This window comes from Pleurodeles waltl, unplaced genomic scaffold (genome assembly GCF_031143425.1).
Source record: "Pleurodeles waltl isolate 20211129_DDA unplaced genomic scaffold, aPleWal1.hap1.20221129 scaffold_121, whole genome shotgun sequence".
NCBI lineage: Eukaryota > Metazoa > Chordata > Amphibia > Caudata > Salamandridae > Pleurodeles > Pleurodeles waltl.
In genome coordinates this window covers 935,730-957,534 of record NW_027149827.1, presented here as the reverse complement: position 1 = coordinate 957,534, position 21,805 = coordinate 935,730, and the positions used below count along the sequence as shown (strand labels likewise).

Sequence of the window (21,805 nt, the reverse complement as noted above, 5' to 3'; positions counted from 1 at the left end):
CAGCCCAGTTTACTACATGGGGGGACAACAATACCTAAAGCATATTCCCTCTAGGTATTGTTGTTCAGGTTGCTTTTTGAGTTTAGCCATGCCACATTTCCATTGTCTTTGATTATTGTCGGATTTTCAAGAGGATCGACAACCATATACCCATGTAAACAGTCTCATTCATTTAGGTTTTGGAACGCTACATATCGTTCTAAGTTGTATGCACCACCATTCTATGAAAAGTTAGTGAATGTCTCACAACCTTAACTACGTAGGAATTATTTGTCTGATACTCTCCATCCAGAATACTACACAGGCACTGTCAGAATCTGTCCTGCATATCCTACACCTTTATGTCTGTGTTACAAAAGCAAGTTATTAATATAGCAAAGTATTAATAAAGAAAACAAATAAAACAAAACATTTCTTGGTTCATCTGGAACAATCACCTAATTAAGAGAACACAAAATATCTGCAAAGCACATATGCTGTGAAAAAACAATCTTAATAGAATCCCACATTAATTCAGAAAGGGAAAAAAACATTTTTAGGCTTAAGTTACTTAATATTCCACTATTGCAATCTGAGGGTGCATGATGTTAAGCAGACAAGAAACGAACACTAGCTCTGAGACCTAAATGAGGAGAGAATCAAACATTTGTCTACTTTGTACGATGTTCTGAATTTCCTGAACCATGGAGGAAATACCTCAAACTAGTTTTTTTCCTAATGGGACAAGATCTGATAAATCGGTTTTTAATAATATTTTAGACAGATTAATGGAAAACTGTGTTGTACAACTGTTAATATTGAAACATTTTAAGTAGTGGAATAAACAATAATTCAAATGCATTCAAATTATCACATGAAGGAGAGCAGTTCTCTTGCAAAGAGTGCCATATTTGTTTGGTGACCAGGGCACAAGATCTTGATTGCTACTATATACTTAATCAGACTGAATGCTACAATGCTCTATGACCAAATTCTCGTGCAGCTAGTAGGCCTCATCTTTACACAGCACCTCTTTCTATTTACCCTATCTGACAATTTTCCAACTTTTTCCAACTGACCAGAGAAAGCTTGAAGATTGCCACGGACTGAGAAGTCCTTCTTATAAACCAAATCCACCAAAAGACACAGGGAAAATGAATGTGCACTGCACTGCCCCGACCTTCTACTGCAACAGAGGAGGTGCTGAAGTGTGTTGTCAAGCTTAGGAGAATTAAGGCTCTGTCTCTCTCTCTTTGTATGACTCTTTCATGAAGGGCATTTCACAAAATTGTAGACAGTGGCCTCAATTATTAAAATGACCAAGACATTCAGTGTCACTTATTGAGTATCCAAATATTTTTCTACATTACTGTACAAGTTCAACCCCATGCCACACCTAAAACCAGTCCATTATGGAGTAATTATATTTAAATGCTGATGAAAAGGCAGAGCAAATGGCCTCTTAGCGCGTGACGAGATAACAAAATAGGCGAGCATTTGTGCAGAAATAACATACACAATAGCATTGATAAAGATTCTAGCCTTAGATATACTGGAAGAGATAAATACCAAATGAGAAGACAGATTCATTTGATCGAAATGAAAAACACATTGAGTAAAATAATGTTCAAATCATTCACTCTAAAACACACAACATATTACTCAAATTTTTACCTCCTCATGAACTTGTCCCTGCAGAAGAAACTGGAGCAGACTGTACAGATGATGTAAAATCTGGCTGCAGATCAAGAAGATCATTGGATGGTCTACTGGCACTGCACACAAAAACACTTTATTTTGAATTTGATCATAAAATAAATTTACTGCAAGCACTTTGCATGTTTTCATGACTTCAAATAACTTTGTACCAGAAACAAAACCACATTAGAAGGTATTAGCCTTGCTTTCCTTACTCCCTCTATTTTCTCTGGAAAGTGACAATAGGCTGTGTTTTTGTAATAACATTTTAAGGTCTGGCATTTCCTCATTTGTACAGCGCAATCCATAACACCACCTGAATATTTTTTCATTGCTTCCCATCACTTGCCCAGTTGTCTGTGGTATTATACTCCACTTCAGAATATGTACTGAATGTTGATTTATGAAAATATTATAAAACTACTAAAATACAGACTATCACTTATGTTAATTTGGGCAAACGTATTCCCAGTAATTGACAACATAAATACAATTTAAGGTGAATAGTCAGATTTTGTCCTACACCAACTGCACTGCCATTATACCAGCTATTTTACTGGTATGTACTCTTAGCTATTAAGAAAGATAATCTATGGATACAATAGTTACATAATCAATCTGGTAAACAGCAAATATCAAAATGGTTTTTCATCATCGTCCGCAAAAAAACCAAATAAATTAACACTGTCAAATCAAGCAAGATAAATGTTCGTCAAATCATTAAATTGAAAAGTTCAAATATCAATGTACAAAAAAAAAAGTTGCCTACTACTGCCTATATAAATATTATATATGGAAAGTTACCCAGTGTACATCTGTTTGTGGCATGTTCCGCTGCAGATTCACATGCTGTGCATAGGTCCTGCCATCTAGTGTTGGGCTCGGAGTGTTACAAGTTGTTTTTCTTCGAAGAAGTGTTTGAGTCACGGGATCGAGTGACTCCTTCTCTTCTGCTCCACTGCGCATGAGCATTGACTCCATCTTGAATTGTTTTCCCGCAGCGGTAAGGTAGAAGTGATAGAGTATAAAGGAAAGAGATGTCCATGCAAATGGAAGTGAAATATATGTATACATATGTACAAATGTTTGTTGTAACTTAAATGGCTACATGCTCCCGTGAGGCGGGTGGGTGCATGTGAATCTGCAGCGGAACAAGCCACGAACAGATGTTCACTGGGTAAGTGACATTTTCCGTTCAATGGCATCTGTAGCTGCAGATACACATGTTGTGCATAGACTACAAAGCAGTTTTTCTCCAATAAGCAGTGGTCAGCCTGTAGGAGTTGAAGTTGTTTGAAATAGTGTTCTTAGTACAGCCTGTACTACTGTGGCTTGTTGTGCTGCTAACACATCTACACAGTAATTCTTGGTAAATGTATGGGGTGTTGACCAAGTGGCTGCTTTACAAATCTCTGTCATTGGTATATTTCCTAAAAAGGCCATTGCTGCACCTTTTTTTCTTGTGGAATGTGCTTTTGGTGTTACTAATAGCTATCTTTTGGCTTTTAGGCAACACGTTTGGATACATTTTACTATCCATCTAGCTAGTCCTTCTTTTGAGATTGGATTTCTAGTATGTGGTTTTTGGAATGCCACAAATAACTGTTTAGTTTTCCTAAATGATTTTGTTCTGTCAATGTAATACATTAAAGCTCTTTTAATGTCTAATGTATGCAGCGCTCTTTCTGCTACTGATTCTGGCTGTGGGAAGAAGACTGGAAGTTCCACTGTTTGATTGATATGAAACGGTGAGATGACTTTAGGTAGGAATTTTGGTTTGTGCGAAGTACTACTTTATGTTTGTGTATTTGTATAAAGGGTTGTTCAATAGTGAATGCTTGTATTTCACTAACTCTTCGTAATGAAGTGATTGCAACGAGGAATGCTACTTTCCACGTTAGATATTGAATCTGACACGAATGCATGGGTTCGAATGGTGGACCCATGAGCCGTGTGAGTACAATATTGAGATTCCATGAAGGCACTGGAGGTGTGGTATGATACGTTTTAGCCCTCCCATGAAGGCTTTGATAACAGGGACTCTAAATAGAGATGTGTGTGGTATACTTTGTAAATATGCTGAAATAGCTGTGAGATGTATTTTAATGAATGAAAAAGCTAAATTTGCTGTTTGCAGATGAAGCAAGTAACCTACAATATCTTTTATTGATGCGGAAAGAGGTGTAAATTGTTTGGATTGACAGTAAAAGACAAACCTTTTCCATTTATTTGCATAGCACTGCCTGGTAGTGGGTTTTCTTGCTTGTTTAATTACTTCCATACATTCTGGTGGAAGATGTAGATATCCAAACTCTAAGACTTCAGGAGCCAAATTGCTAGATTGAGTATTGCTGGATTTGGATGCCTGATTAGTTGTTTGTTTTGTGTCAACAGATCTGGTCTGTTTGGCAGCTTGATGTGTGGTACTAGTGATAGGTCTAACAATGTTGTGTACCATGGTTGACATGCCCACGTTGGCGCTATAAGTATGAGTTTGAGTTTGTTTTGACGCAGTTTGTTGACCAGAAATGGAATGAGCTGGAGAGGGGGAAAAGCGTAAGCAAATATCCCTGACCAGTTGATCCATAGAGCATTGCCCTTGGTAGAGGGTGTGAGAATCTGGATGCGAAGTTTTGGCATTTTGCGTTTTCGCTGCTGGCGAATAGATCTATGTCTGGTGTTCCCCATTGGTGAAAGTATTTGTGAAGTACTTGGGGGTGAATTTCCCACTTGTGTGTTTGTTGATGATCCTAGCTGAGAACATTTGCTAATTGATTGTGTATCCCTGGAATGTATTGTGCTACAGGGTGAATGTTGTTGTGTATTGCCCAATGCCAAATCTTTTGTGCTAGAAGGCATAGTTGTGATGAGTGGGTCCCGCCTTGTTTGTTTAGGTAGTACATTGTAGTCATGTTGTATGTTTTGATGAGAATGTGTTTGTGAACGAGAAAAGGTTGAAAGGCTTTGAGTGCTAGAAATACTGCTAGCAATTCTAAGTGGTTTATGTGAAGTTGTTTAGGTTTGTTGTCCCATTGTCCCTGAATGTTGTGATTGTTGAGGTGTGCTCCCCATCCAATCATTGATGCATCTGTTGTAAGTGTGGCTTGAGGCACAGGGTCTTGAAATGGGCGCCCTTTGTTTAAATTTGTGGATTTCCACCACTGAAGCGAGGTGTGTGTTTGGCGGTCTATCAACGCTAAATCTTGAAGTTGACCATGTTCCTGTGACCATTGTTTTGCAAGGCACTGTTGTAAGGGCCACATGTTTAGTCTTGCATTCAGTACAATGGCGATGCATGATGCCATCATGCCCAACAGTTTCATGACAAACTTGACTGTGTACTGTTGGTTTGGCTGTATTTGTGGTAATATATTGTGGAATGATTGTACCCTTTGTGGACTTGGGCTTGCAAGTGCTTTTTGGGTATTTAATGTGGCTCCTAAATACTGTTGAACTTGCGCTGGTTGGGAGTGAGATTTTTGGTAGTTTATTGAGAACCCTAGCGTGTGTAGGGTCTGTATTACATAACGTGTATGGTGTTGACACTGTGTCTGGCTGTTGGATTTTATTAGCCAGTCGTTGAGATATGGGACGACATGGATGTGTTGCCTTCTTATGTAGGCTGCGACTACGGCAAGGCATTTTGTAAATACTCTGGGAGCTGTTGTTATCCCGAAAGGCAACACTTTGAACTGGTAATGTTTTCCTTGTATTACAAACCTGAGATATTTTCTGTGCGCTGGATGGATGGGTATGTGAAAATACGCATCTTTGAGATCCAATGTTGCCATAAAATCTTGTTGTTGTAACAGTGGGACTACATCCTGTAGTGTTATCAAGTGAAAGTGTTCTGATAAGATGTAAAGATTGAGGGTTCTGAGATCTAGTATTGGTCTCAATGTTCCCTCTTTTTGGGGAATGAGGAAATACAGGGAGTAAACCCCTGTTCCTATTTGATGATGTGGTACAAGCTCTATGGCTTGTTTGAGTAGTAGTGACTGTACCTCTGTTTGCAACATTGAAATGTGTTGGGAGGAGAGTTTGTGTGGTTTTGGAGGTATATCTGGAGGAATTTGCGCGAATTCTATGCAGTAACCACGGTGGATAATGGATAAGACCCAATTGTCTGTTGTGATGGGTAACCAGTGTGTGTGGAACTTTTGCAGTCTTCCTCCCACAGGGGAAGTGTGGTGAGGGAAGATGTGGAGCAAGTCACTGCTTTGTGTGTGAGGTTTGCTTTGATGGCTGATATTTTCCCCTACCTCTGGGGAATTGGCCCTTGTAAGTTCCTCGAAACCCACCTCTTTGGTATTGAGGCTGGTAGGACAGTTTTGATTGTGAGGTAGATGCCTCAGATGTTTGGGCTCTAAAACCTCCCCTGTATTGAGGCTTGCAAAATAAGTCTCTGTACTGTGTTGAATAAAGAGCACCCATGGCTCTTTACCAACCTGAGTGACAAAAAGCTTTTTTTCTTTAAATGGCATGTTAAGGGCAGCCTGCTGGATTTCTGGTTTAAACCCAGACGACCGAAGCCATGCGTGTCTTCTAATGGTGACCACAGTATTGATTGTTCTTGCCGCTGTGTCTGCAGAGTCTAGAGCTGACCTAATTTGATTATTTGTAATAGCCTGCCCTTCCTCGACTACCTGCTGGGCTCTTTTTTGTTGATCCTTGGGGAGATTCTGGATGATATCTTTCATCTCGTCCCAGGGGGCCCTATCGTACCTAGCCAGTAGTGCTTGGGAGTTGGCTAATCTCCATTAATTGGCCGCTTGTGATGCTACTCGTTTACCAGCAGCATCAAATTTCCTGCTTTCTTTATCTGGTGGCAGTGCATCAGCCTAGCGACTGGGAGTTAGCCCTTTTCCTTGCTGCGCTGACCACTACGGAATCTGGAGGTAGCTGCTAGGTAATGAAAGCTGGGTCAGAAGGAGGCGGCTTATATTTCTTTTCTACCCTAGGAATGATGACGCTTGCCTAAACTGGTTCCTGAAAAATCTGATGTGCATGTTTTAACATGCCAGGAAGCATGGGTAGAGACTGGTACGTAGTGTGAGTGGAGGATAACGTATTAAAGAGAAAATCATCCTCAAGAGGTTCTGTGTGCATGGCTACATTATGGTATGACGCTGCCCTAGCTAGAACCTGAGTGTATGACGTCCGATCCTCTGGGGGGGAAGGTTTTGACAGATAGCAGTCTGGACTGTTATCAGAAATGGGATCATTGTAAAGGTCCCATGGGTTGACATTATCTTGGTGCGAATCTGCAGAGTGTACTGGAGACTGTGCAGCGGGGGTAGTAGGTGGAGAGACAGTCAGGTGAGGAGAATGAGGAGGATACTAATGAGGTGAGAACTGTGGAGGTGGAGATTTTTTGGGGGGTTTTGGCACTTTAGCTGGTGGCTGATCATTGTCCAATTGCCCTTGAAAGGCCAGCTTCCTCTTTGTTTTTTAGAAGAGGTGCAGTTAGGATCTTGCCAGTGTCTTTATGAATTTGAATCCTGGCCTGCCTTTCAGCAAAATCCTCCATTTGCATAAGTTCCTCAGCAAATCTATGACTTGCTTTAAGTTGTTTGGAAAGTCCATGCTCCTCTTTGTATATTGGTCTTTTCGGCTCCGAAGCCGGTTTCTTCGGGATCAAAAGGCCTGGAGTAGATGTTGGCCTCGGCTCCGAGAGGGATTTTCGAGGTTTTGACTCAATGGGTTGGTGTTTGCCTATTTCGGAGCCTGTGCTTCAGCTCGAGTGCGAAGGCTTCGGTGGCGTGGTCTTTTTCGGTGCCGAAGTTGTTGCTTGGTCACCGGAAGTCTTTTTACGGGTGGTGCCATGGCCTTCTGACAGTGGCGTCCCCGAGGCCTTGTGTTTGGGCTTGGATGGGACAGGGGCAGGTGAACTCATGTGCTGTTCTGCTGTGATTGGTCTGTCATTGTCGGTCTCTTGCTTGGAGTTGGACCCCGAATGGAGACTGCGGTGTGCATAATCTCCTCCTCTTCCATGTCGAGGCGTTCGGTGCTTCTCAACACCATTTCCAACCTTCACCTCTCCGGTCTTGTAGAGTCTTCTGCGAGTGGAAGGGTCAGCAGGCCTCGCAAGTATCCTCTTGGTGGTCTGGAGATAGACACAGGTTACAGACAAGATGTTGGTCTGTATAAGGGAACTTGGCGTGGCACCGAGGGCAGAAACGAAACGGGGTCCAGTCCATGAGGCTTTGGTCAGCCCAACTAGGCCCAAGTTTTGCGCAGGTGCCCCGAAGGGCAAGTAAGGAGCTGGATCTGCTGGTATTGAAGTGTTGATGACAGATGGTACGCAATTGAAACAATACCGACGAATTAGAGAGTTAGTAGCACTTTTCTGACTCAAACTACCGGAGCGAAAAACAAACCATCCGAACCCGATGGCGGAAAGGAAACAATCTAAAATGGAGTTGATGCCCATGCGCAATGGAGCCGAAGAGGAGGAGTCACTCGATCCCTTGATTCGAAACACTTCTTCGAAGAAAAACAACTTGTAACACTCAGAGCCCAACACCAGATGGCAGGACCTATGCACAGCATGTGTATCTGCAGCTACAACATATACACACACACACACACACATCTATACACATAGATACACACACGGTTATACATACATATATTCTAGAAAAAACAACTCAACTTAAGTGTGGTTTGCAGCTCCACATGCAGCTTTATTAAGTTAAATAGCCAGCCATGAAATCATAGATAATCGTATGAGGAGTATCCCATCCACGACTGACATCATTACATGGTCAAAGTGAAGAAGAATGTACTAATAAAATCAAAGCATGCAACACTACTCCAACAACCATATCTGTCATAAAAGAGAAAAGAAGCTATGCTTGGCATGCAATCCATTAAATCTTGTGAAAATGACTGTGTTATCATTTTAATTCACTTGGAAGATCAACTAGATACAAGAACCTATTCTATAGAAATTTGGTCATATACATGTTTGAAGTTCTAAAAATAAGAGAGAACATAGCATTATTTTTTAATTCAAGTTGCTGTTTTAAACAATATGTGAGCATTTCCTTCAGGTGGAATTAAAATAGCAATTTGTTTTTAAAAAGGTGTTATATAGACAGAGTTGCGATATGGCAACCTAATTAAGTGAAAAGATGTTAGCTTTTGCTTAAGAAAACATGAATAACCTCATGTTTAGTATTGCTGAGGTACTTGTACTACAGCTGACAGGTACTCCGGATGTACTATTAGAAGGCTTGTTTGATCCCCAGTGCAAAGGAGGAACAACTATTACATTGCTTAAAATGGAAAACAAAGAATTATGAAGTGCATATAAAACAAAGTAGCCGGTTACTTACCGCTTTAGCTCACTAGAAACTTTCCAATCACAATAACATTTTAGAATATTGAAAAAGCAAAAAAAGAGGTGGTGTCTGGAGCTACGTGGAGTTGGGCAAGAAACAAACTACATCATCTAATTACAGTTTAAAAGCATGCTTATTTTTGGTATTCGTTAATTTTAGTCACAGGATTCACACATTTGGTGCCATGGGGGTAGAGAAGGGGCAGTTATTTACAGGTTTACTGGTCTGTCAAATAACTGAGTTACATTACGGCCACAGTGGGCGTTACCTCATGACTAAGTTCAACTGAGGCTCTTAACTACTAGTTTCAGGCACATATTTAAATTTCCTAATGTGTCACAAATATTGTAGTTAGCAAAAAAGACTCTTTCATGCTCTACTGTTGTAGGTTGTGATTTGCCAGGTTATATATTGTAGTATTCTTGTTTGTTCATGTAGTTTGCTAGTCTTAGGTGCTCAAGTATGTAACTAGGCCTTTAAAAATAGCATGAATAATTTCCCTAAATTATCTTAATAATATTAGCAAAAGGTGTGAAATTGTTTAGCAACATAGTAGTTTTACAAAAGAGGTACTAAGGTGTGACTGAAACGGCAATGCTTTGTGGTGAATATGTTGGACGAAAGTTTCATCATTGTTACAGCAATTTTAGTATCTTAAGTATTTTATTTCACAACCCACAGCATTTGGTCCCAAATATTTGCGGTTTTGGTTGTCTACACATGTACTGTGGAGTGTTGCCCAGCATAATATTGGCAAGAAAGAGAACCATTCGGAAAATCAATTACAGTATTTATCAAAATACAGATATTTGTCATAATATCAAGCATATCAATAGTTTATTTTCTAGACACAAATTTAGCAAGTGTGGATAGGAAGGTGATAATAGGGGAGACTTCAAAAGGTGTAAATGTTTTTATTCATGGTCAGTACCTTATTTTATCTCTTTATTTTTCATAATTTTATAGTGCACAAACTTGACACAAGGACAATAATTGATTTACATTAGCACCAGACTACATCAGGCTTTTATTTTTTAGCCAAGGTGAGATTAAGCGATTGGCCCAAAATCACTGGATGTTGAGCTGAGGCTGCGACTCAAGTCTGGTTCACCGATTAGGCCACATCTCCTGTGTTGCTGGGCCTTAAAGGAAATGGGACATGCTGATGCATGAAAACTTGCAAGATAAACTAAGTAGTCCAGAGAAAGGCACAAAGGCCAACGTTGACAAGTCAGACCTGGGGTCAAAAAGAGACTGAGGCCTATACATTTGATTTAAATAAATACTTGAAGACCTGCTCCACTGAAATCATATCATTAATAACTCACTGAATTAATGGCACATGCGGTGCCATCTATTTTCTCAACACACAGCACCCACTCAATCATACTTTTTCAATCATCTACTTACAACCTCTTAAATTTTCTCATCGCTCATTACGCACCTCATGTTTTACCCAAGTCTGCTTAATATGTCACTCACCATTTAAACCACTTCTAACACCGCCAATGAAGATACTAATTATAGTAATAAAACAGACATGTCACCCCTCACACCCATGCATCCCAATAATGACCAAGCAATCACTCACATCATCCACCCAGTCATACCAACGCTATATTCACTTCACCAGAATAGCACTCACTACACCTCTTACTCTCGCACTTACAGCAGCATACTCCAACAATTGATGATTTAAAGACTCACTAAAGTACACAACCCACAACTGTGTCAACACCTCATTCTGGGCCTGATTTAGATTTTGGTGGAGGGATTACTCTGTCACAACAGTCACAGATGCTCTGTATACCGAAATTAAATTCCATAGGAAACAATAGGATTTAGTTGTCAGAGTACGGGATAGCTGTCCCTGTTGTGACGGAGTAATCCCTCTGCCTAAATCTAAATCCGGTCCTCTGTCTTTTGGTCCAACTCCCATACAATCTGGCATTAAGACTCCTTTGGTTTTCACTAAGTAATAGCGTATCACCACCTGAGAGGTAAGGGGGTAAAAGTACTATATAGTTTAAGCAGATATAGCACTAAGCTAGAGTACATACGGTACATTTAAGAAAATTTGCAAAAGTTACCAAATGTTTATACTTCCATTCCTCAGATCTTCGTTTTTCAGCTATACTATCTTTCGACAAGCAATACTGGTCTGGAGATTACAATGCATTAAGAAGATATGCGCTGGCAGGACCCCATACCAGGTGGTGGGAAGAAATTGCAGTATGAATGTTTACACTTGCTTTAAAATTTGAGATAGGGTAGTCTTAGTTGCAGAGGCAAAGCATTACAGAGTCTAGGAGTATTTCAAGAAAAAGCTAGTTATCAAACTCCCGGCAGGGTGGCCGCCATCTATGCCGTGACCTCCCTGCCAGAGCTATTATGAGTTTCCTGCTAGGTCAGTGGGCGGACACCTAAGTTTAGGTTACACTAATCGAGCCGTCAGTAATGCTGTCGCCTGCAGGGTGCCAAGGCACCCTCGCAATGTTCACTGTCTGCAAAGCACTGAAATGGTGCTGACCAGGGGGGAGCCTGCACTGCCCATGTCAAGTGCAAGGGCAGTGCAGGATTCCCCCCCCGTGGCCCCTTGCACATGTTCTCCGCCAGCCTTTGCATGGCAGTGCTACAGCCATGAAATCGCTGGCACAGAACAAGGTCATAATCCCTAGGGCAGTGCTGCTTGCAGCACTGCCCTGGTGGATAAGGATTTCCGCCACCACCAGGATCCAAGCTCGGTTGTAATGTGGCAGTCAAGAGCACCACAGTGAGTGTGGCGGTCTATAGACCACCACACTCTTAATGAGGCACAAAGTCTTGATTTTAATGAATGCATGAAGATATTGCCCGTACAAGGCTTTTAGGGATAGATGACGGAGGCAGTACATTCCTATGATCAATGTGAGAAAACAAAAGAGACTGGAGTGGATGAAGAATTTGATCTTGTTGATTAAGCAACTTGGTGAGATGATGATTGTGCCTTGTTGGTCACACAATTCAAAAGGCTAAATAATAGCAGAATCATTTTGCACAGAAGATGAACACAATGCCTGACAGACAGGACTACATTTTTTTGGGGTCTGCCCAAATGGGAGAACAAATTCTGTTTTTATATTTAATTTTAAGGAACGAGCATACATCCAGGCTTTGCGTGGCTGAGGCCAAAATGGAGGCATATGGTTGAACTATTAGGTGAAAAAGGAGAGACATGCAATGCATCACTTATCAAGGAAGTACCCAGTTATCTAGATTAACATATAGCCATGTTTCAAAAGTCCAAAATATGTCCCTTCATGGTTACTTCTATAAATATGATTCATAACTTTTTAGAAATTCATCAAGAGTCCCAGGAGATTTCCAGGAACTCTAAGAGAGACATCTTGGTGTAAATGCAATGAGTAAAATATACACATAACCCTTTTCTAGAATGTGGAAATTCATTAGTAAATAAGTACTGAGTCCTTATAACCTTTTATATATTGTCAACAATGAAAAGCATTTCCATTTAAATATCCAGTGTTCATTCATACACACACATATATATATATATATACACATATATATATACATATTTACATATACATATATATATACATATTTACATATACATATATATATACATATTTACATATACATATATATATATATATATATATATTCCTACAGGAGCAAATCTGCATGTGTTTATGGAATTGGAAACCACATAAACGAGTTGAGTACTTTCAAATTTGGTAAAACACCTATGCTCCAGGGGCTGGACAAATGCCAAAACAGGGAGGAAAGCCACAGAATTAAGAGCAAGAAACTACAATAGACAAGAAAGCTATCCAATAGTGAGCAAAGAGCTGATCCAAGGCCCATTCTATGCATTGTAGGCAAAAGGTCTTTTAGAATTGTCTGCAAGGGATACCTAAAATGGAATATAGTGCTATAAGAGCATTTAGGTCATATTTCGGCCCCCAAGGTACTAGCATAAGATTTACTGATGGCTCCTTGTCAATAAGGTTCCAGTGATTTAGTTGATGTCCTATTACAAATTATTATTAAGTAATTTAGGCCAGTTGGATTTATTGACAATAATCAGTACTAGGACAGGTCGAATGCACTCATAAAATAGTAGCCTTAGACAGAAGCCTTTGAAAGATGGATGATGCAATGTGACTAATTCCTCAAAGCACACAGAGATTTCCATTGGCTCCTCAGGGGTCTTTATATTGGAATAAGGCCTCTGAGCTGGCTAGCCACTGATGTTTTTTTTTCATTCTGCTCAAATGAAAAGTGATTGCTGTGGTGACTGGTCATTCCAGTCCTGAATAATGAACAATCTGCATTTGCAGATTAGGAAAAACGGCAATCATCTTTTCTTTAGAAAGGTATTAACAACTTTTGACTTAAGTTACATTGCTTAGGAGACCACCTCACCTCTTGATCATGATTCCATGAAATATTGCTATTTTTTGTTTTGTATTCCAGCATCACGAAGTCACTTGTTGAAGTTTGTCGTGCTTTTCAAACCAGCAAATTAAATCGTTGGTTTCTTGGAGACATCGCATAACCTCTCCTTGCACACCTCATTTATGTATCTAAATTTTAATTGTCCACTTTTGATTTCCTCTAAATTATAAACCTGTTAATTTTAAAAGTAACATCACTAACTGGCTCTTCTTATGTTATTTATTAAGCTGTATCTGATTTACGAACCAATTATCTTCTAGGGTAAACCCTAGGAGATGGAAATTGGTTTGGAAATCAGATACAGCATAATTAAAAGTTCCTCAATAAAGCTTCAAATACTCAAGCAGAGTAGCATTGCTTTACGTTTTGAATTACACAATTATTGAGGCCCACGGACACCAGCAGAAAATTACAATATTAACCTCACACAGAATGCAGTACAGTAACCTCAGACTAGCCTAGAATCCCATAAATATCAACGCAGCCCTGACATTGATAAGCTTCTGATTAGTTCAGGCTTTTGAATAAGACATGCTTGACAAACTAGCAGAGCTGTGTGTGGCACCTTTTTCATCCAGGGGGTCATTCATAGGTTGCCGAATGGATGATTGCTTTCTTTACGTCTTGCCTGGGCAGCTTAGAGAGACTTCTCTGATTCTCTGTAGTGTGGGAAGGAGATCATGCAGATTGTCACTTGGTCTGCTCAACAATGATTCACAAGAGTATTGAATGAGATTCCATTAGACAGTTACCAAAGTGCACTCTGTCCACTTGGCTTCAATATGGTGGACATGCTAAGGGCATTTATTTTAGAAGGGTGCATTCTGAATTCAAAGATCATTTTGTCTTGAGAGGTGTGAGACTATGGAATACAAAATGGATCTGATATTAAATACCTTTTTCACTACTGCTCTGAGATCCTAGTCTTCCTCGCAGTTCAGCATAGATGGAGGGGTCACACCAGGACAATGGCTGGTGAGATTTTTAAACTGACGTAAGAGTGCAATATTTGTGACCACTCTTCTTCCTGATATCATTAGAAGCCCATCTGTGAATACATCTTGCTACAACCCTTGCTTGTTGTTTTTTATTTTTTTTATTTGAGAAATTGTGTGAATCTTTCAATAAATCCCTCCACCGACACCCCGTCCCTCCTTCCGCCACCTTCCCTGTCCCGGTTTGAATCACAGGTATGCACGCTAGAGTATGCTTAAGGACTTGTTCCCAGAAATGTTTTGTTTCTTAACCCCTATGGTGCCTGGGACCCCTATGGTGCTTAGTATTTCTCTTCCGCTCAGGAGGAGGGGACAGGCAGAGGGATGAAAGGAAAGGACTTTACTTTCCTGTCTCTGTAAGCATTTCTGCAGCCCGATCGCATCACCCACTAGGCAACGGGGATTTATTTTATTTTTTTCCTATATGTGAATAAGGGGAGTGGCCCCTTGGGCAAGGGCTGCTCCACAGGGGGGCTAATAATTATTAGGCTTTTTCTGCCCCCCAGGGCAGATCGGACTATTAGGATTAGGCCAATCTGCCCCCAGTGGGCAGAAACCACTAGACATCCGGGATTACTATTTATTTATTTTGGTTTGTTTTGGGGGGGGGCAGATCGGCCTTTACTGATTAGGCCGATCTGCCCCCGGGGGCTGGGGGAGAGTTGGGGGATGAGGAGCAAAAGCTACTGGACACCAGGGATTTTTTTAGGTCGAGCATTGCAGCGCGCAAGCGCTGCTTTTCCAACGTGTTGGTGTTTATCTGGGCTTTTAACAACGCCCACCTCACGCCCATCACTATTACTCGTTTGTGGGCTTGCCCTTCAAAAATCCTTTGATTACATTGGTAAATGGTTTACCTTTGTCCGTCCTTGGGGAGGTTTTGTTACCGCCTTGGCCATCGCCCCTGTTACGTGGCTAATTGCTCTTTTGCCGATAAGTTTAGCTGCAAGTGGACTTCTTTTCCTTTTGTGTATCTCTTCACGCTGATGCTCATGGAGGCCATGGCGCTGTGAATTGGCTCCCTTATGTGAAAGTGTTAAACTTTTAATTTTCAATTTATGTGGCAAGAAAAGTCGGGTTAGGAGTTTATAACGCTAATAGCTCTAACTCGAGCGGATGCGAGACCCACTGCATTGCAAATGCTTTTTTTTTATTTTATTTTTTATCACATTGGCATAAGGGGCGTGGCCCCTTTGGCAACGGTTGCTTCCCAGGGGGCAATTTTCCTTTTTTATTAGGCCTTTTCTGCCTCCCCAGGGGCAAAAGCCACTAGACACCAGTTTTTTTTTTTTTTTTAATTTAGTCTCTCAAACCAACAAATGCAGCAGACTCATAAAATGTGCACCTATCCCTACATATCCCCAGTTAGGGCCTGGGCAAGATATTATATCTATATATCTATATCGTTCTCTGTATGCACCTCAACCAAATACCTGCTGCTTATGAAAAAAGGAAAAAACATTAAAAAAACATAATGGTGGTGCACCACTTTTTCAAATAAACAAATTTTATATTGAAGAGTCCAATTCCTTTGAAGTGTGATAAATCTTCTCTTTATTTTCTTCCTCTTTTTCTCAATAACATAAAATTGTGGTGACAACAGCCAACACGTTTCGTCCTTCAACATAGGACTTCTTCAGGGCTAATCCATTTCTGACTGGCTTGTTATTTTATTTATTTCCTCATACCCTTGGAGTCAGCTGTGACACATCTTCTTAGATCTCCAAGATCGTTGTGATCAAAAAGAGAACTCCTGTTATAAGCCAGTTGTCTTTCAATTTCCCCTATGTAGTCACCTTTTTTCATTATAACCACATTTGCTCCTTTATCCGCTTCGCGGATCACTATTGTGTGATCAGATCTTAGAGATGCAAGGGCCTTTCTTGCCAATACAGTTAGATTACCACTTTTATGCCACTTATCTGCCCTTTTGTCAAAACATTTATATAAATCTTTTGTGACCTAACTGGTAAAGAGATCAATGTTATGATGGGTTCTAGCAGGTATGTATTTAGAGCATGATTTCAATCCACTGTTCACGTCCAAATTTTCCTTAATACCTAGATGTGCCCTTAGGTCCTCAATGTCCATTTCCTTATCCTGCAAAGACATCATAAGTTGTAAATCATATAGATTTGAGACAAGATGTGTAGATGCCTGTGAATCCTCAGTAAATATCTTATCTGGCACTGTCTTAGGAGTAATCATTCCTTGTGAGGAATTAAAATAATCTTTCAATTTAAGCGGACGTGTAAATTTGAACAGATCTACAAAGACATTAACCCGACCATTCATTTGGGTGGGACAGAACCCCAGACCTTTACTAAGTACATCAGATTCTACTTTAAGAGGGCAGTCAGACAGGTTTACAACAACCAACTCACCCCCATTTATGACTTCTTCATGGGGTTTTGTGGAAGCTAGTTTTTTTTGGACCGTGTTCTGATCCCTGGTTTTCTAGTCCTTTGTTTCCATCGCTTCCCACCCCTTTTGGTCTTTGTTTTTTTCAGATCAGTTTTGTTCCTACCATAACCTTTTCATTACCACTAAAAAATTAGATGTGCCCTGAAGAGTAGATTTAGATTAACCAGTTTCATTTGATGTCATACTATTCAATGCAGTTACAGAACTCCCATTGGACAGATCAGTATCACTTAGATCCTCACCTGTGTCTGGCACCTTCACATTATATTTACAGGCAAAGGTATAAACCCTGCCTAATTTATAGTCCAGGTCATCTCTTAACTTTACGTAATTTCTTGTCACGTAAACAGATTTGGTAATCCTCCACTATTCTGTCTAAGATCTCATAGTTCTTTTTAATCAGATCTTTTTGAGAAACACTATCTATTTCTTTTTCCAATTTATCTATATCTGCTGGTTTTACCATCTTGAATCCTAGGTTGGCGGGGAACTCTGGGAGCATCTGAGTGGCCATGTCAGACAGGTGATGTCAGAGCCCCCTCCTGATAGGTGGCCACCCAGCTGGGTGACCAATCTCCCTATTTAGGGTCTCTTTTTTGGGTGGTTCCTCAGATTTGGCTTGCAAGATTCCAGCAGGACTCCTCTGCAACCTCCACTTCAACTCCTGACCAATGAAACTGCATTTGAACTCTTCAGGACCTGACAATATGCAACAAAGACGAAGACTTTGCTTGCAACATTGTTTACACTGCTCCTTCCAGCTTCTGCAACATTTCCCCAGTCGTCCATCCTCGAAGGACTGCCCGCCTTCAGTCTGCACAGGAAAGAAGAAGGAATCTCCCTTGGAATGACTAAGACACCCACCCCTCGCATCTGCATGGGCCAACAGCAATGACGACCGGCTGCATGGATCCCCTCTCCTGCTGAACTGCGTGGATTCTATATCACAGGTGGTGGTCAGAAGTGGTCCCTTCAGTTCTCTCTACCACCTGTCCTACTGTTAGCCCTTGCCTTCCCACACAGGACAGTACCCCTGTGCACTGCATCTTTTGCAGCTGGCAAGGCTTGTTGGTACTTCCTCCAAGGGGTCTTCAGGCATCGTGTAGCCCAGCCCCAGCACTCCTTCCTGTGATTCACAGCTCAGTGATTGGCTCTCCTGCGGCGTGGGATCCCTTTTTGTAGCGCTGCGTGGGCTCCATTTGCAACTTGTGTGTCCCGTCCTGTGGTACTTCTGAGGGCCCCCTCTGGGTCCACCTCCTGGGTTGAGTCATCCTGGGCCTTGCTGGACCCCAGCAGCACCACTTTCCGCCAACCGCACATTTTACCTGTACAAAGGCTTGTTGTTGGAATCCGGACATGCACACCCAACTGCAAACTTCCTTCTGGCGTGGGACATCACTTGCATCCTCCAGGAAGTCGACTCAACTCCAGGGCTGCAGTGCTGACTTTTCTTCCCCACCGTCGACCAACGTCTGCTTCCTCAGCCTGGTGGGTAGGAACTCCTGCCCCCACTGAACTCAGCTGTGTCTTCTGGACTTGGTCCCCTCTTTCCACAGGCCTTCCTCTTCAGGAGTTCCCCTCTGGGTTTTGCAATTCTCTTCTTTTCTTCGGAGTGGGTGTTTTGGGGAAATTCTAGTAATTTACTCCTACCTTAAGGGTCACTGGTGGGTGTTGTGGTACTTACCTTTGTGCTTTCCTCATAACCCCAGCACTCCTCTACACACTCCACTTACCTAGGAGGGGGTCAGATTCTCGCATTCCCTGCTTTTAGTATATGGTTTGTGCTCTTCTGGAGTAAGAAGTAATGGTCCATCCTCATTTAAATGGAAGAGTAATCTGTTTTTCTCTGTAGTTTACACACAAGAAAGTGTTGCTAGAATGTGTGATGTTAAAAAGTGTGCATAGCCACAGATGTTAGCACTTATTTTTCAAGTGGTGTGCTGATAAAATTATATTTCACATTTTAATTCTGATCTCTATGACCCATTCTTTCTCTTCCTCTATTTAGAGCATGTTTATTACTACCATGGGAGGAAGATTAAGTGAACATTAAAAAGTCTCCATCTCCAGGATGGCAGCATAGCCATAACTGGTCATCCAAGAAAACACAGCCCACATGTCTGGTTGGCACTGAGGCACTCCAGGACGACTAGGGTAATCTCTCAATAAGTCTGAACTACTCCTGAAGATTTGAATGTGAAAAGTGAGCTTAGAGTCTCACCTAAAGACAATTCCATGGCTATCCATGCTAAGGTTCCTGACATTGAAGGCAGACATGTTGCAAAACCCCAGAAATGACAGTCCTAGCCTTTACACAACATTTGAAATACAGGACAGGGTGGACAAGAACTAAAATATACCAAGTAAAAGTAAGACATCACACTATGCATTTTTCAGCAAGTGACAAAACAGCTTCTGTTTTACATCAGTCTACAAACCTCCAGGATATTGAGAAAGGAAAGTTTACAGATATTAATAAAACATTGACATGCAATTATCAGGGCTACTGGCAGACTGATAAAAAAAAGTCAGAGTAAATTTGTGGGAGTGTTATTTTCAGCTGCTTGTAAATAGACATCCTCGTTTGGCAATAACTGACTACTCCAGGAATCTCTTCCCTATTGTTCTCCATCAATTGAAAAGGTAAGCACCAGCACCAGGGTCATGGCTGAGTAGCAGTCGAAAGCTGAGAATTAGGTGATTATCTGTACAACTACCACAGACCAGCAGTAGCAACTGAGCAAAGTAACAAGGAGGAACAAGCATTATGTGGGGCTAGTGAACGATGAAACCATGTGTATAAGGACTCAGGACTGACAGTATTTTTGACACCTGCTCAGCATGACTGCCTACAAGTTGTGAATATTGCCTGAGAGAAGTCACATCTAAAAAAGGTCTGGTTCTCGGGGTACATGCCCAGCTGGATAACATTTTCTCATGTCTCATTTCTCAGGTAACTAATTATTGTAACCAATTAGCACCATCATCACAGATGAACACAGCATAGAACCATGGGAAAAGGTTATAGAACTGACTTTTGACACACCTCGAATGGAATCAGTCTCTTGATCACAATGAATTAATTCTCACAGGATCTAGAGGTTAAGCTAATTCACTCAACACACTGGAAAAGCTGTTGAGCACACGTGTTTCCACAAGGTATTCAAAACTGTCAACGATTCACCCTTCAAGTCATGAGAATTCCACAACAATCTGTAGAACCTAGACATTTACCCTCACCAGATCTAGTGTCAATGGAGAAGTAGAAAGGATAAAGCACAATATCAATTAATTGCTTCATAAATTCCTGAATTAATCTCAGTCACTTGTATTTAGTCTGTAGACCTTTTCATTCAATTTCTTGTTCATTGTGTCACTACAGAGAGGGACCAAACATTATGAAATTGGTCTAGGTCCAGTAGGACACAACTCAACCATTCCTACTATGCGACAATCCCTCTTTCTATGGGAACACAAGCAACCTCTGCCCTTGCGGTCTTGTTGGCCCTCATCCGTGAAATGCAGATTGAGTCCGATAGCATAGCCAGCTAAGGAACCAATATTTATGCTCACTCCAAAACCTAAAAAGGCATTTAATTTGAATACTGCATACTAAAAGACTTGATATGAATAAAGCCCCGCCTTCCAGGCAATGAACGGAGTCTCCTTGACTGTGTTGCTCACAAATCTGTGCCATCAGTTTCCCACCCTTGTCAGAATTCAAACTATATCTAAAAATGTAATGTGTTCCAATTTTATCAACTAGCTTAGTCAGTTTCCTTCAAGGGTACCCATATTCATCGCTAGAGAACGATACCTTAAAAAACAAGTGGGCAGTGTGGTAGCAAAATATGTGTAAACATTGGCACCGAAAAAGAGTTATGTGAGCAAAATTGAAGTGTCCATAGAATACACTAGTAAGGTATCTGTGCATGCACAAACCTGACACAATACATTAGTTTTTTCTCTTAGAAAGGTTTTGTATTCTGTACTGTTGAGCTGTTGTCAGATACACCCTTCCAAATGTAGAGTTCCTGAATATGTATGTATTTATGTTTATATGTAATATGACCAAAAGGCAACTTAGTGCTGTAGAGGGCCAAAGGCAAAAATACAGTCAACAGAGGATTAAAGAGGTAATTGGGTCCTGGGTACAGAAGTGGACAGTTACTGCATCATAATGTAATGTTCTTTAAAGACGTGAATTTTCAGCTCTTTTCTAGGTCACAACGGGGGTCAGGCCGTCGCCAATGTAGAGGTCCAACCGTCACATTATGACCGGAGCTGTAGCGCCCCAGTTCGGCTGACAGCACCTCCCCTTTACTGCTACAGGACAGACTGGAAGTGCTAGTGGTCCTAACCCAGCAGGGCAGCTTTCCACCAGTGGTTTCATGGCTGTAGCACCACCATGAAACTGCTGGTGGAGACAGGGTACAGGGAGACCCTGCACTGCCCATACACTTAGCATGGGTGGCGCAGGGGCCCCGCTGGCCAGTCCCATCGCAAAGTTTACTGTTTTCCTTGAAGACAGTGAACTTTGCAACAGGTGCTGCTGCACCCTACGCACTACAGCATTGCTACCGGCTCTATTAGGAGCTAGCGACAATGCTGTAGGCCATTTCCTGCTGGGCCAGCGGCCAAAACACTGTTTCTGCCCGCTGACCCAGCGGAAAAGTCATAATGGGGCAGACGGGGAGGCAGCTGCACTGGCAGAAACCTACCCGTCGGAACTTCGGTGCACGGGCTTTTCCGTCTGCCAAAGTCATAATCGACCTCTTTATGTCTATACTGGTGAAATGTTTCAAGTATAGTTGTGTCATGTCAGCATATTGGTCAATTTTAGTGTGGTCATCAGAGAGTAGAGCCCCAAGGACAAGAAGCAATCCTAGGGAATTCAGCTTG

General features: G+C 41.3%; 1 protein-coding gene across 1 annotated transcript in view; it reads right to left on the bottom strand.

Annotated features, from left to right (window-relative positions):
• Nucleotides 1-1,657: 1,657 nt before the first annotated feature.
• The window catches only part of LOC138273927 (clathrin coat assembly protein AP180-like), a 105,783-nt gene continuing 85,635 nt past the window's right edge, over nt 1,658-21,805 (bottom strand). Inside the window, exon 4 of the mRNA XM_069218913.1 lies at nt 1,658-1,754. Within this exon, the coding sequence (XP_069075014.1) occupies nt 1,658-1,754 (97 nt within the window). The remainder of the gene's footprint in view (nt 1,755-21,805) is intronic.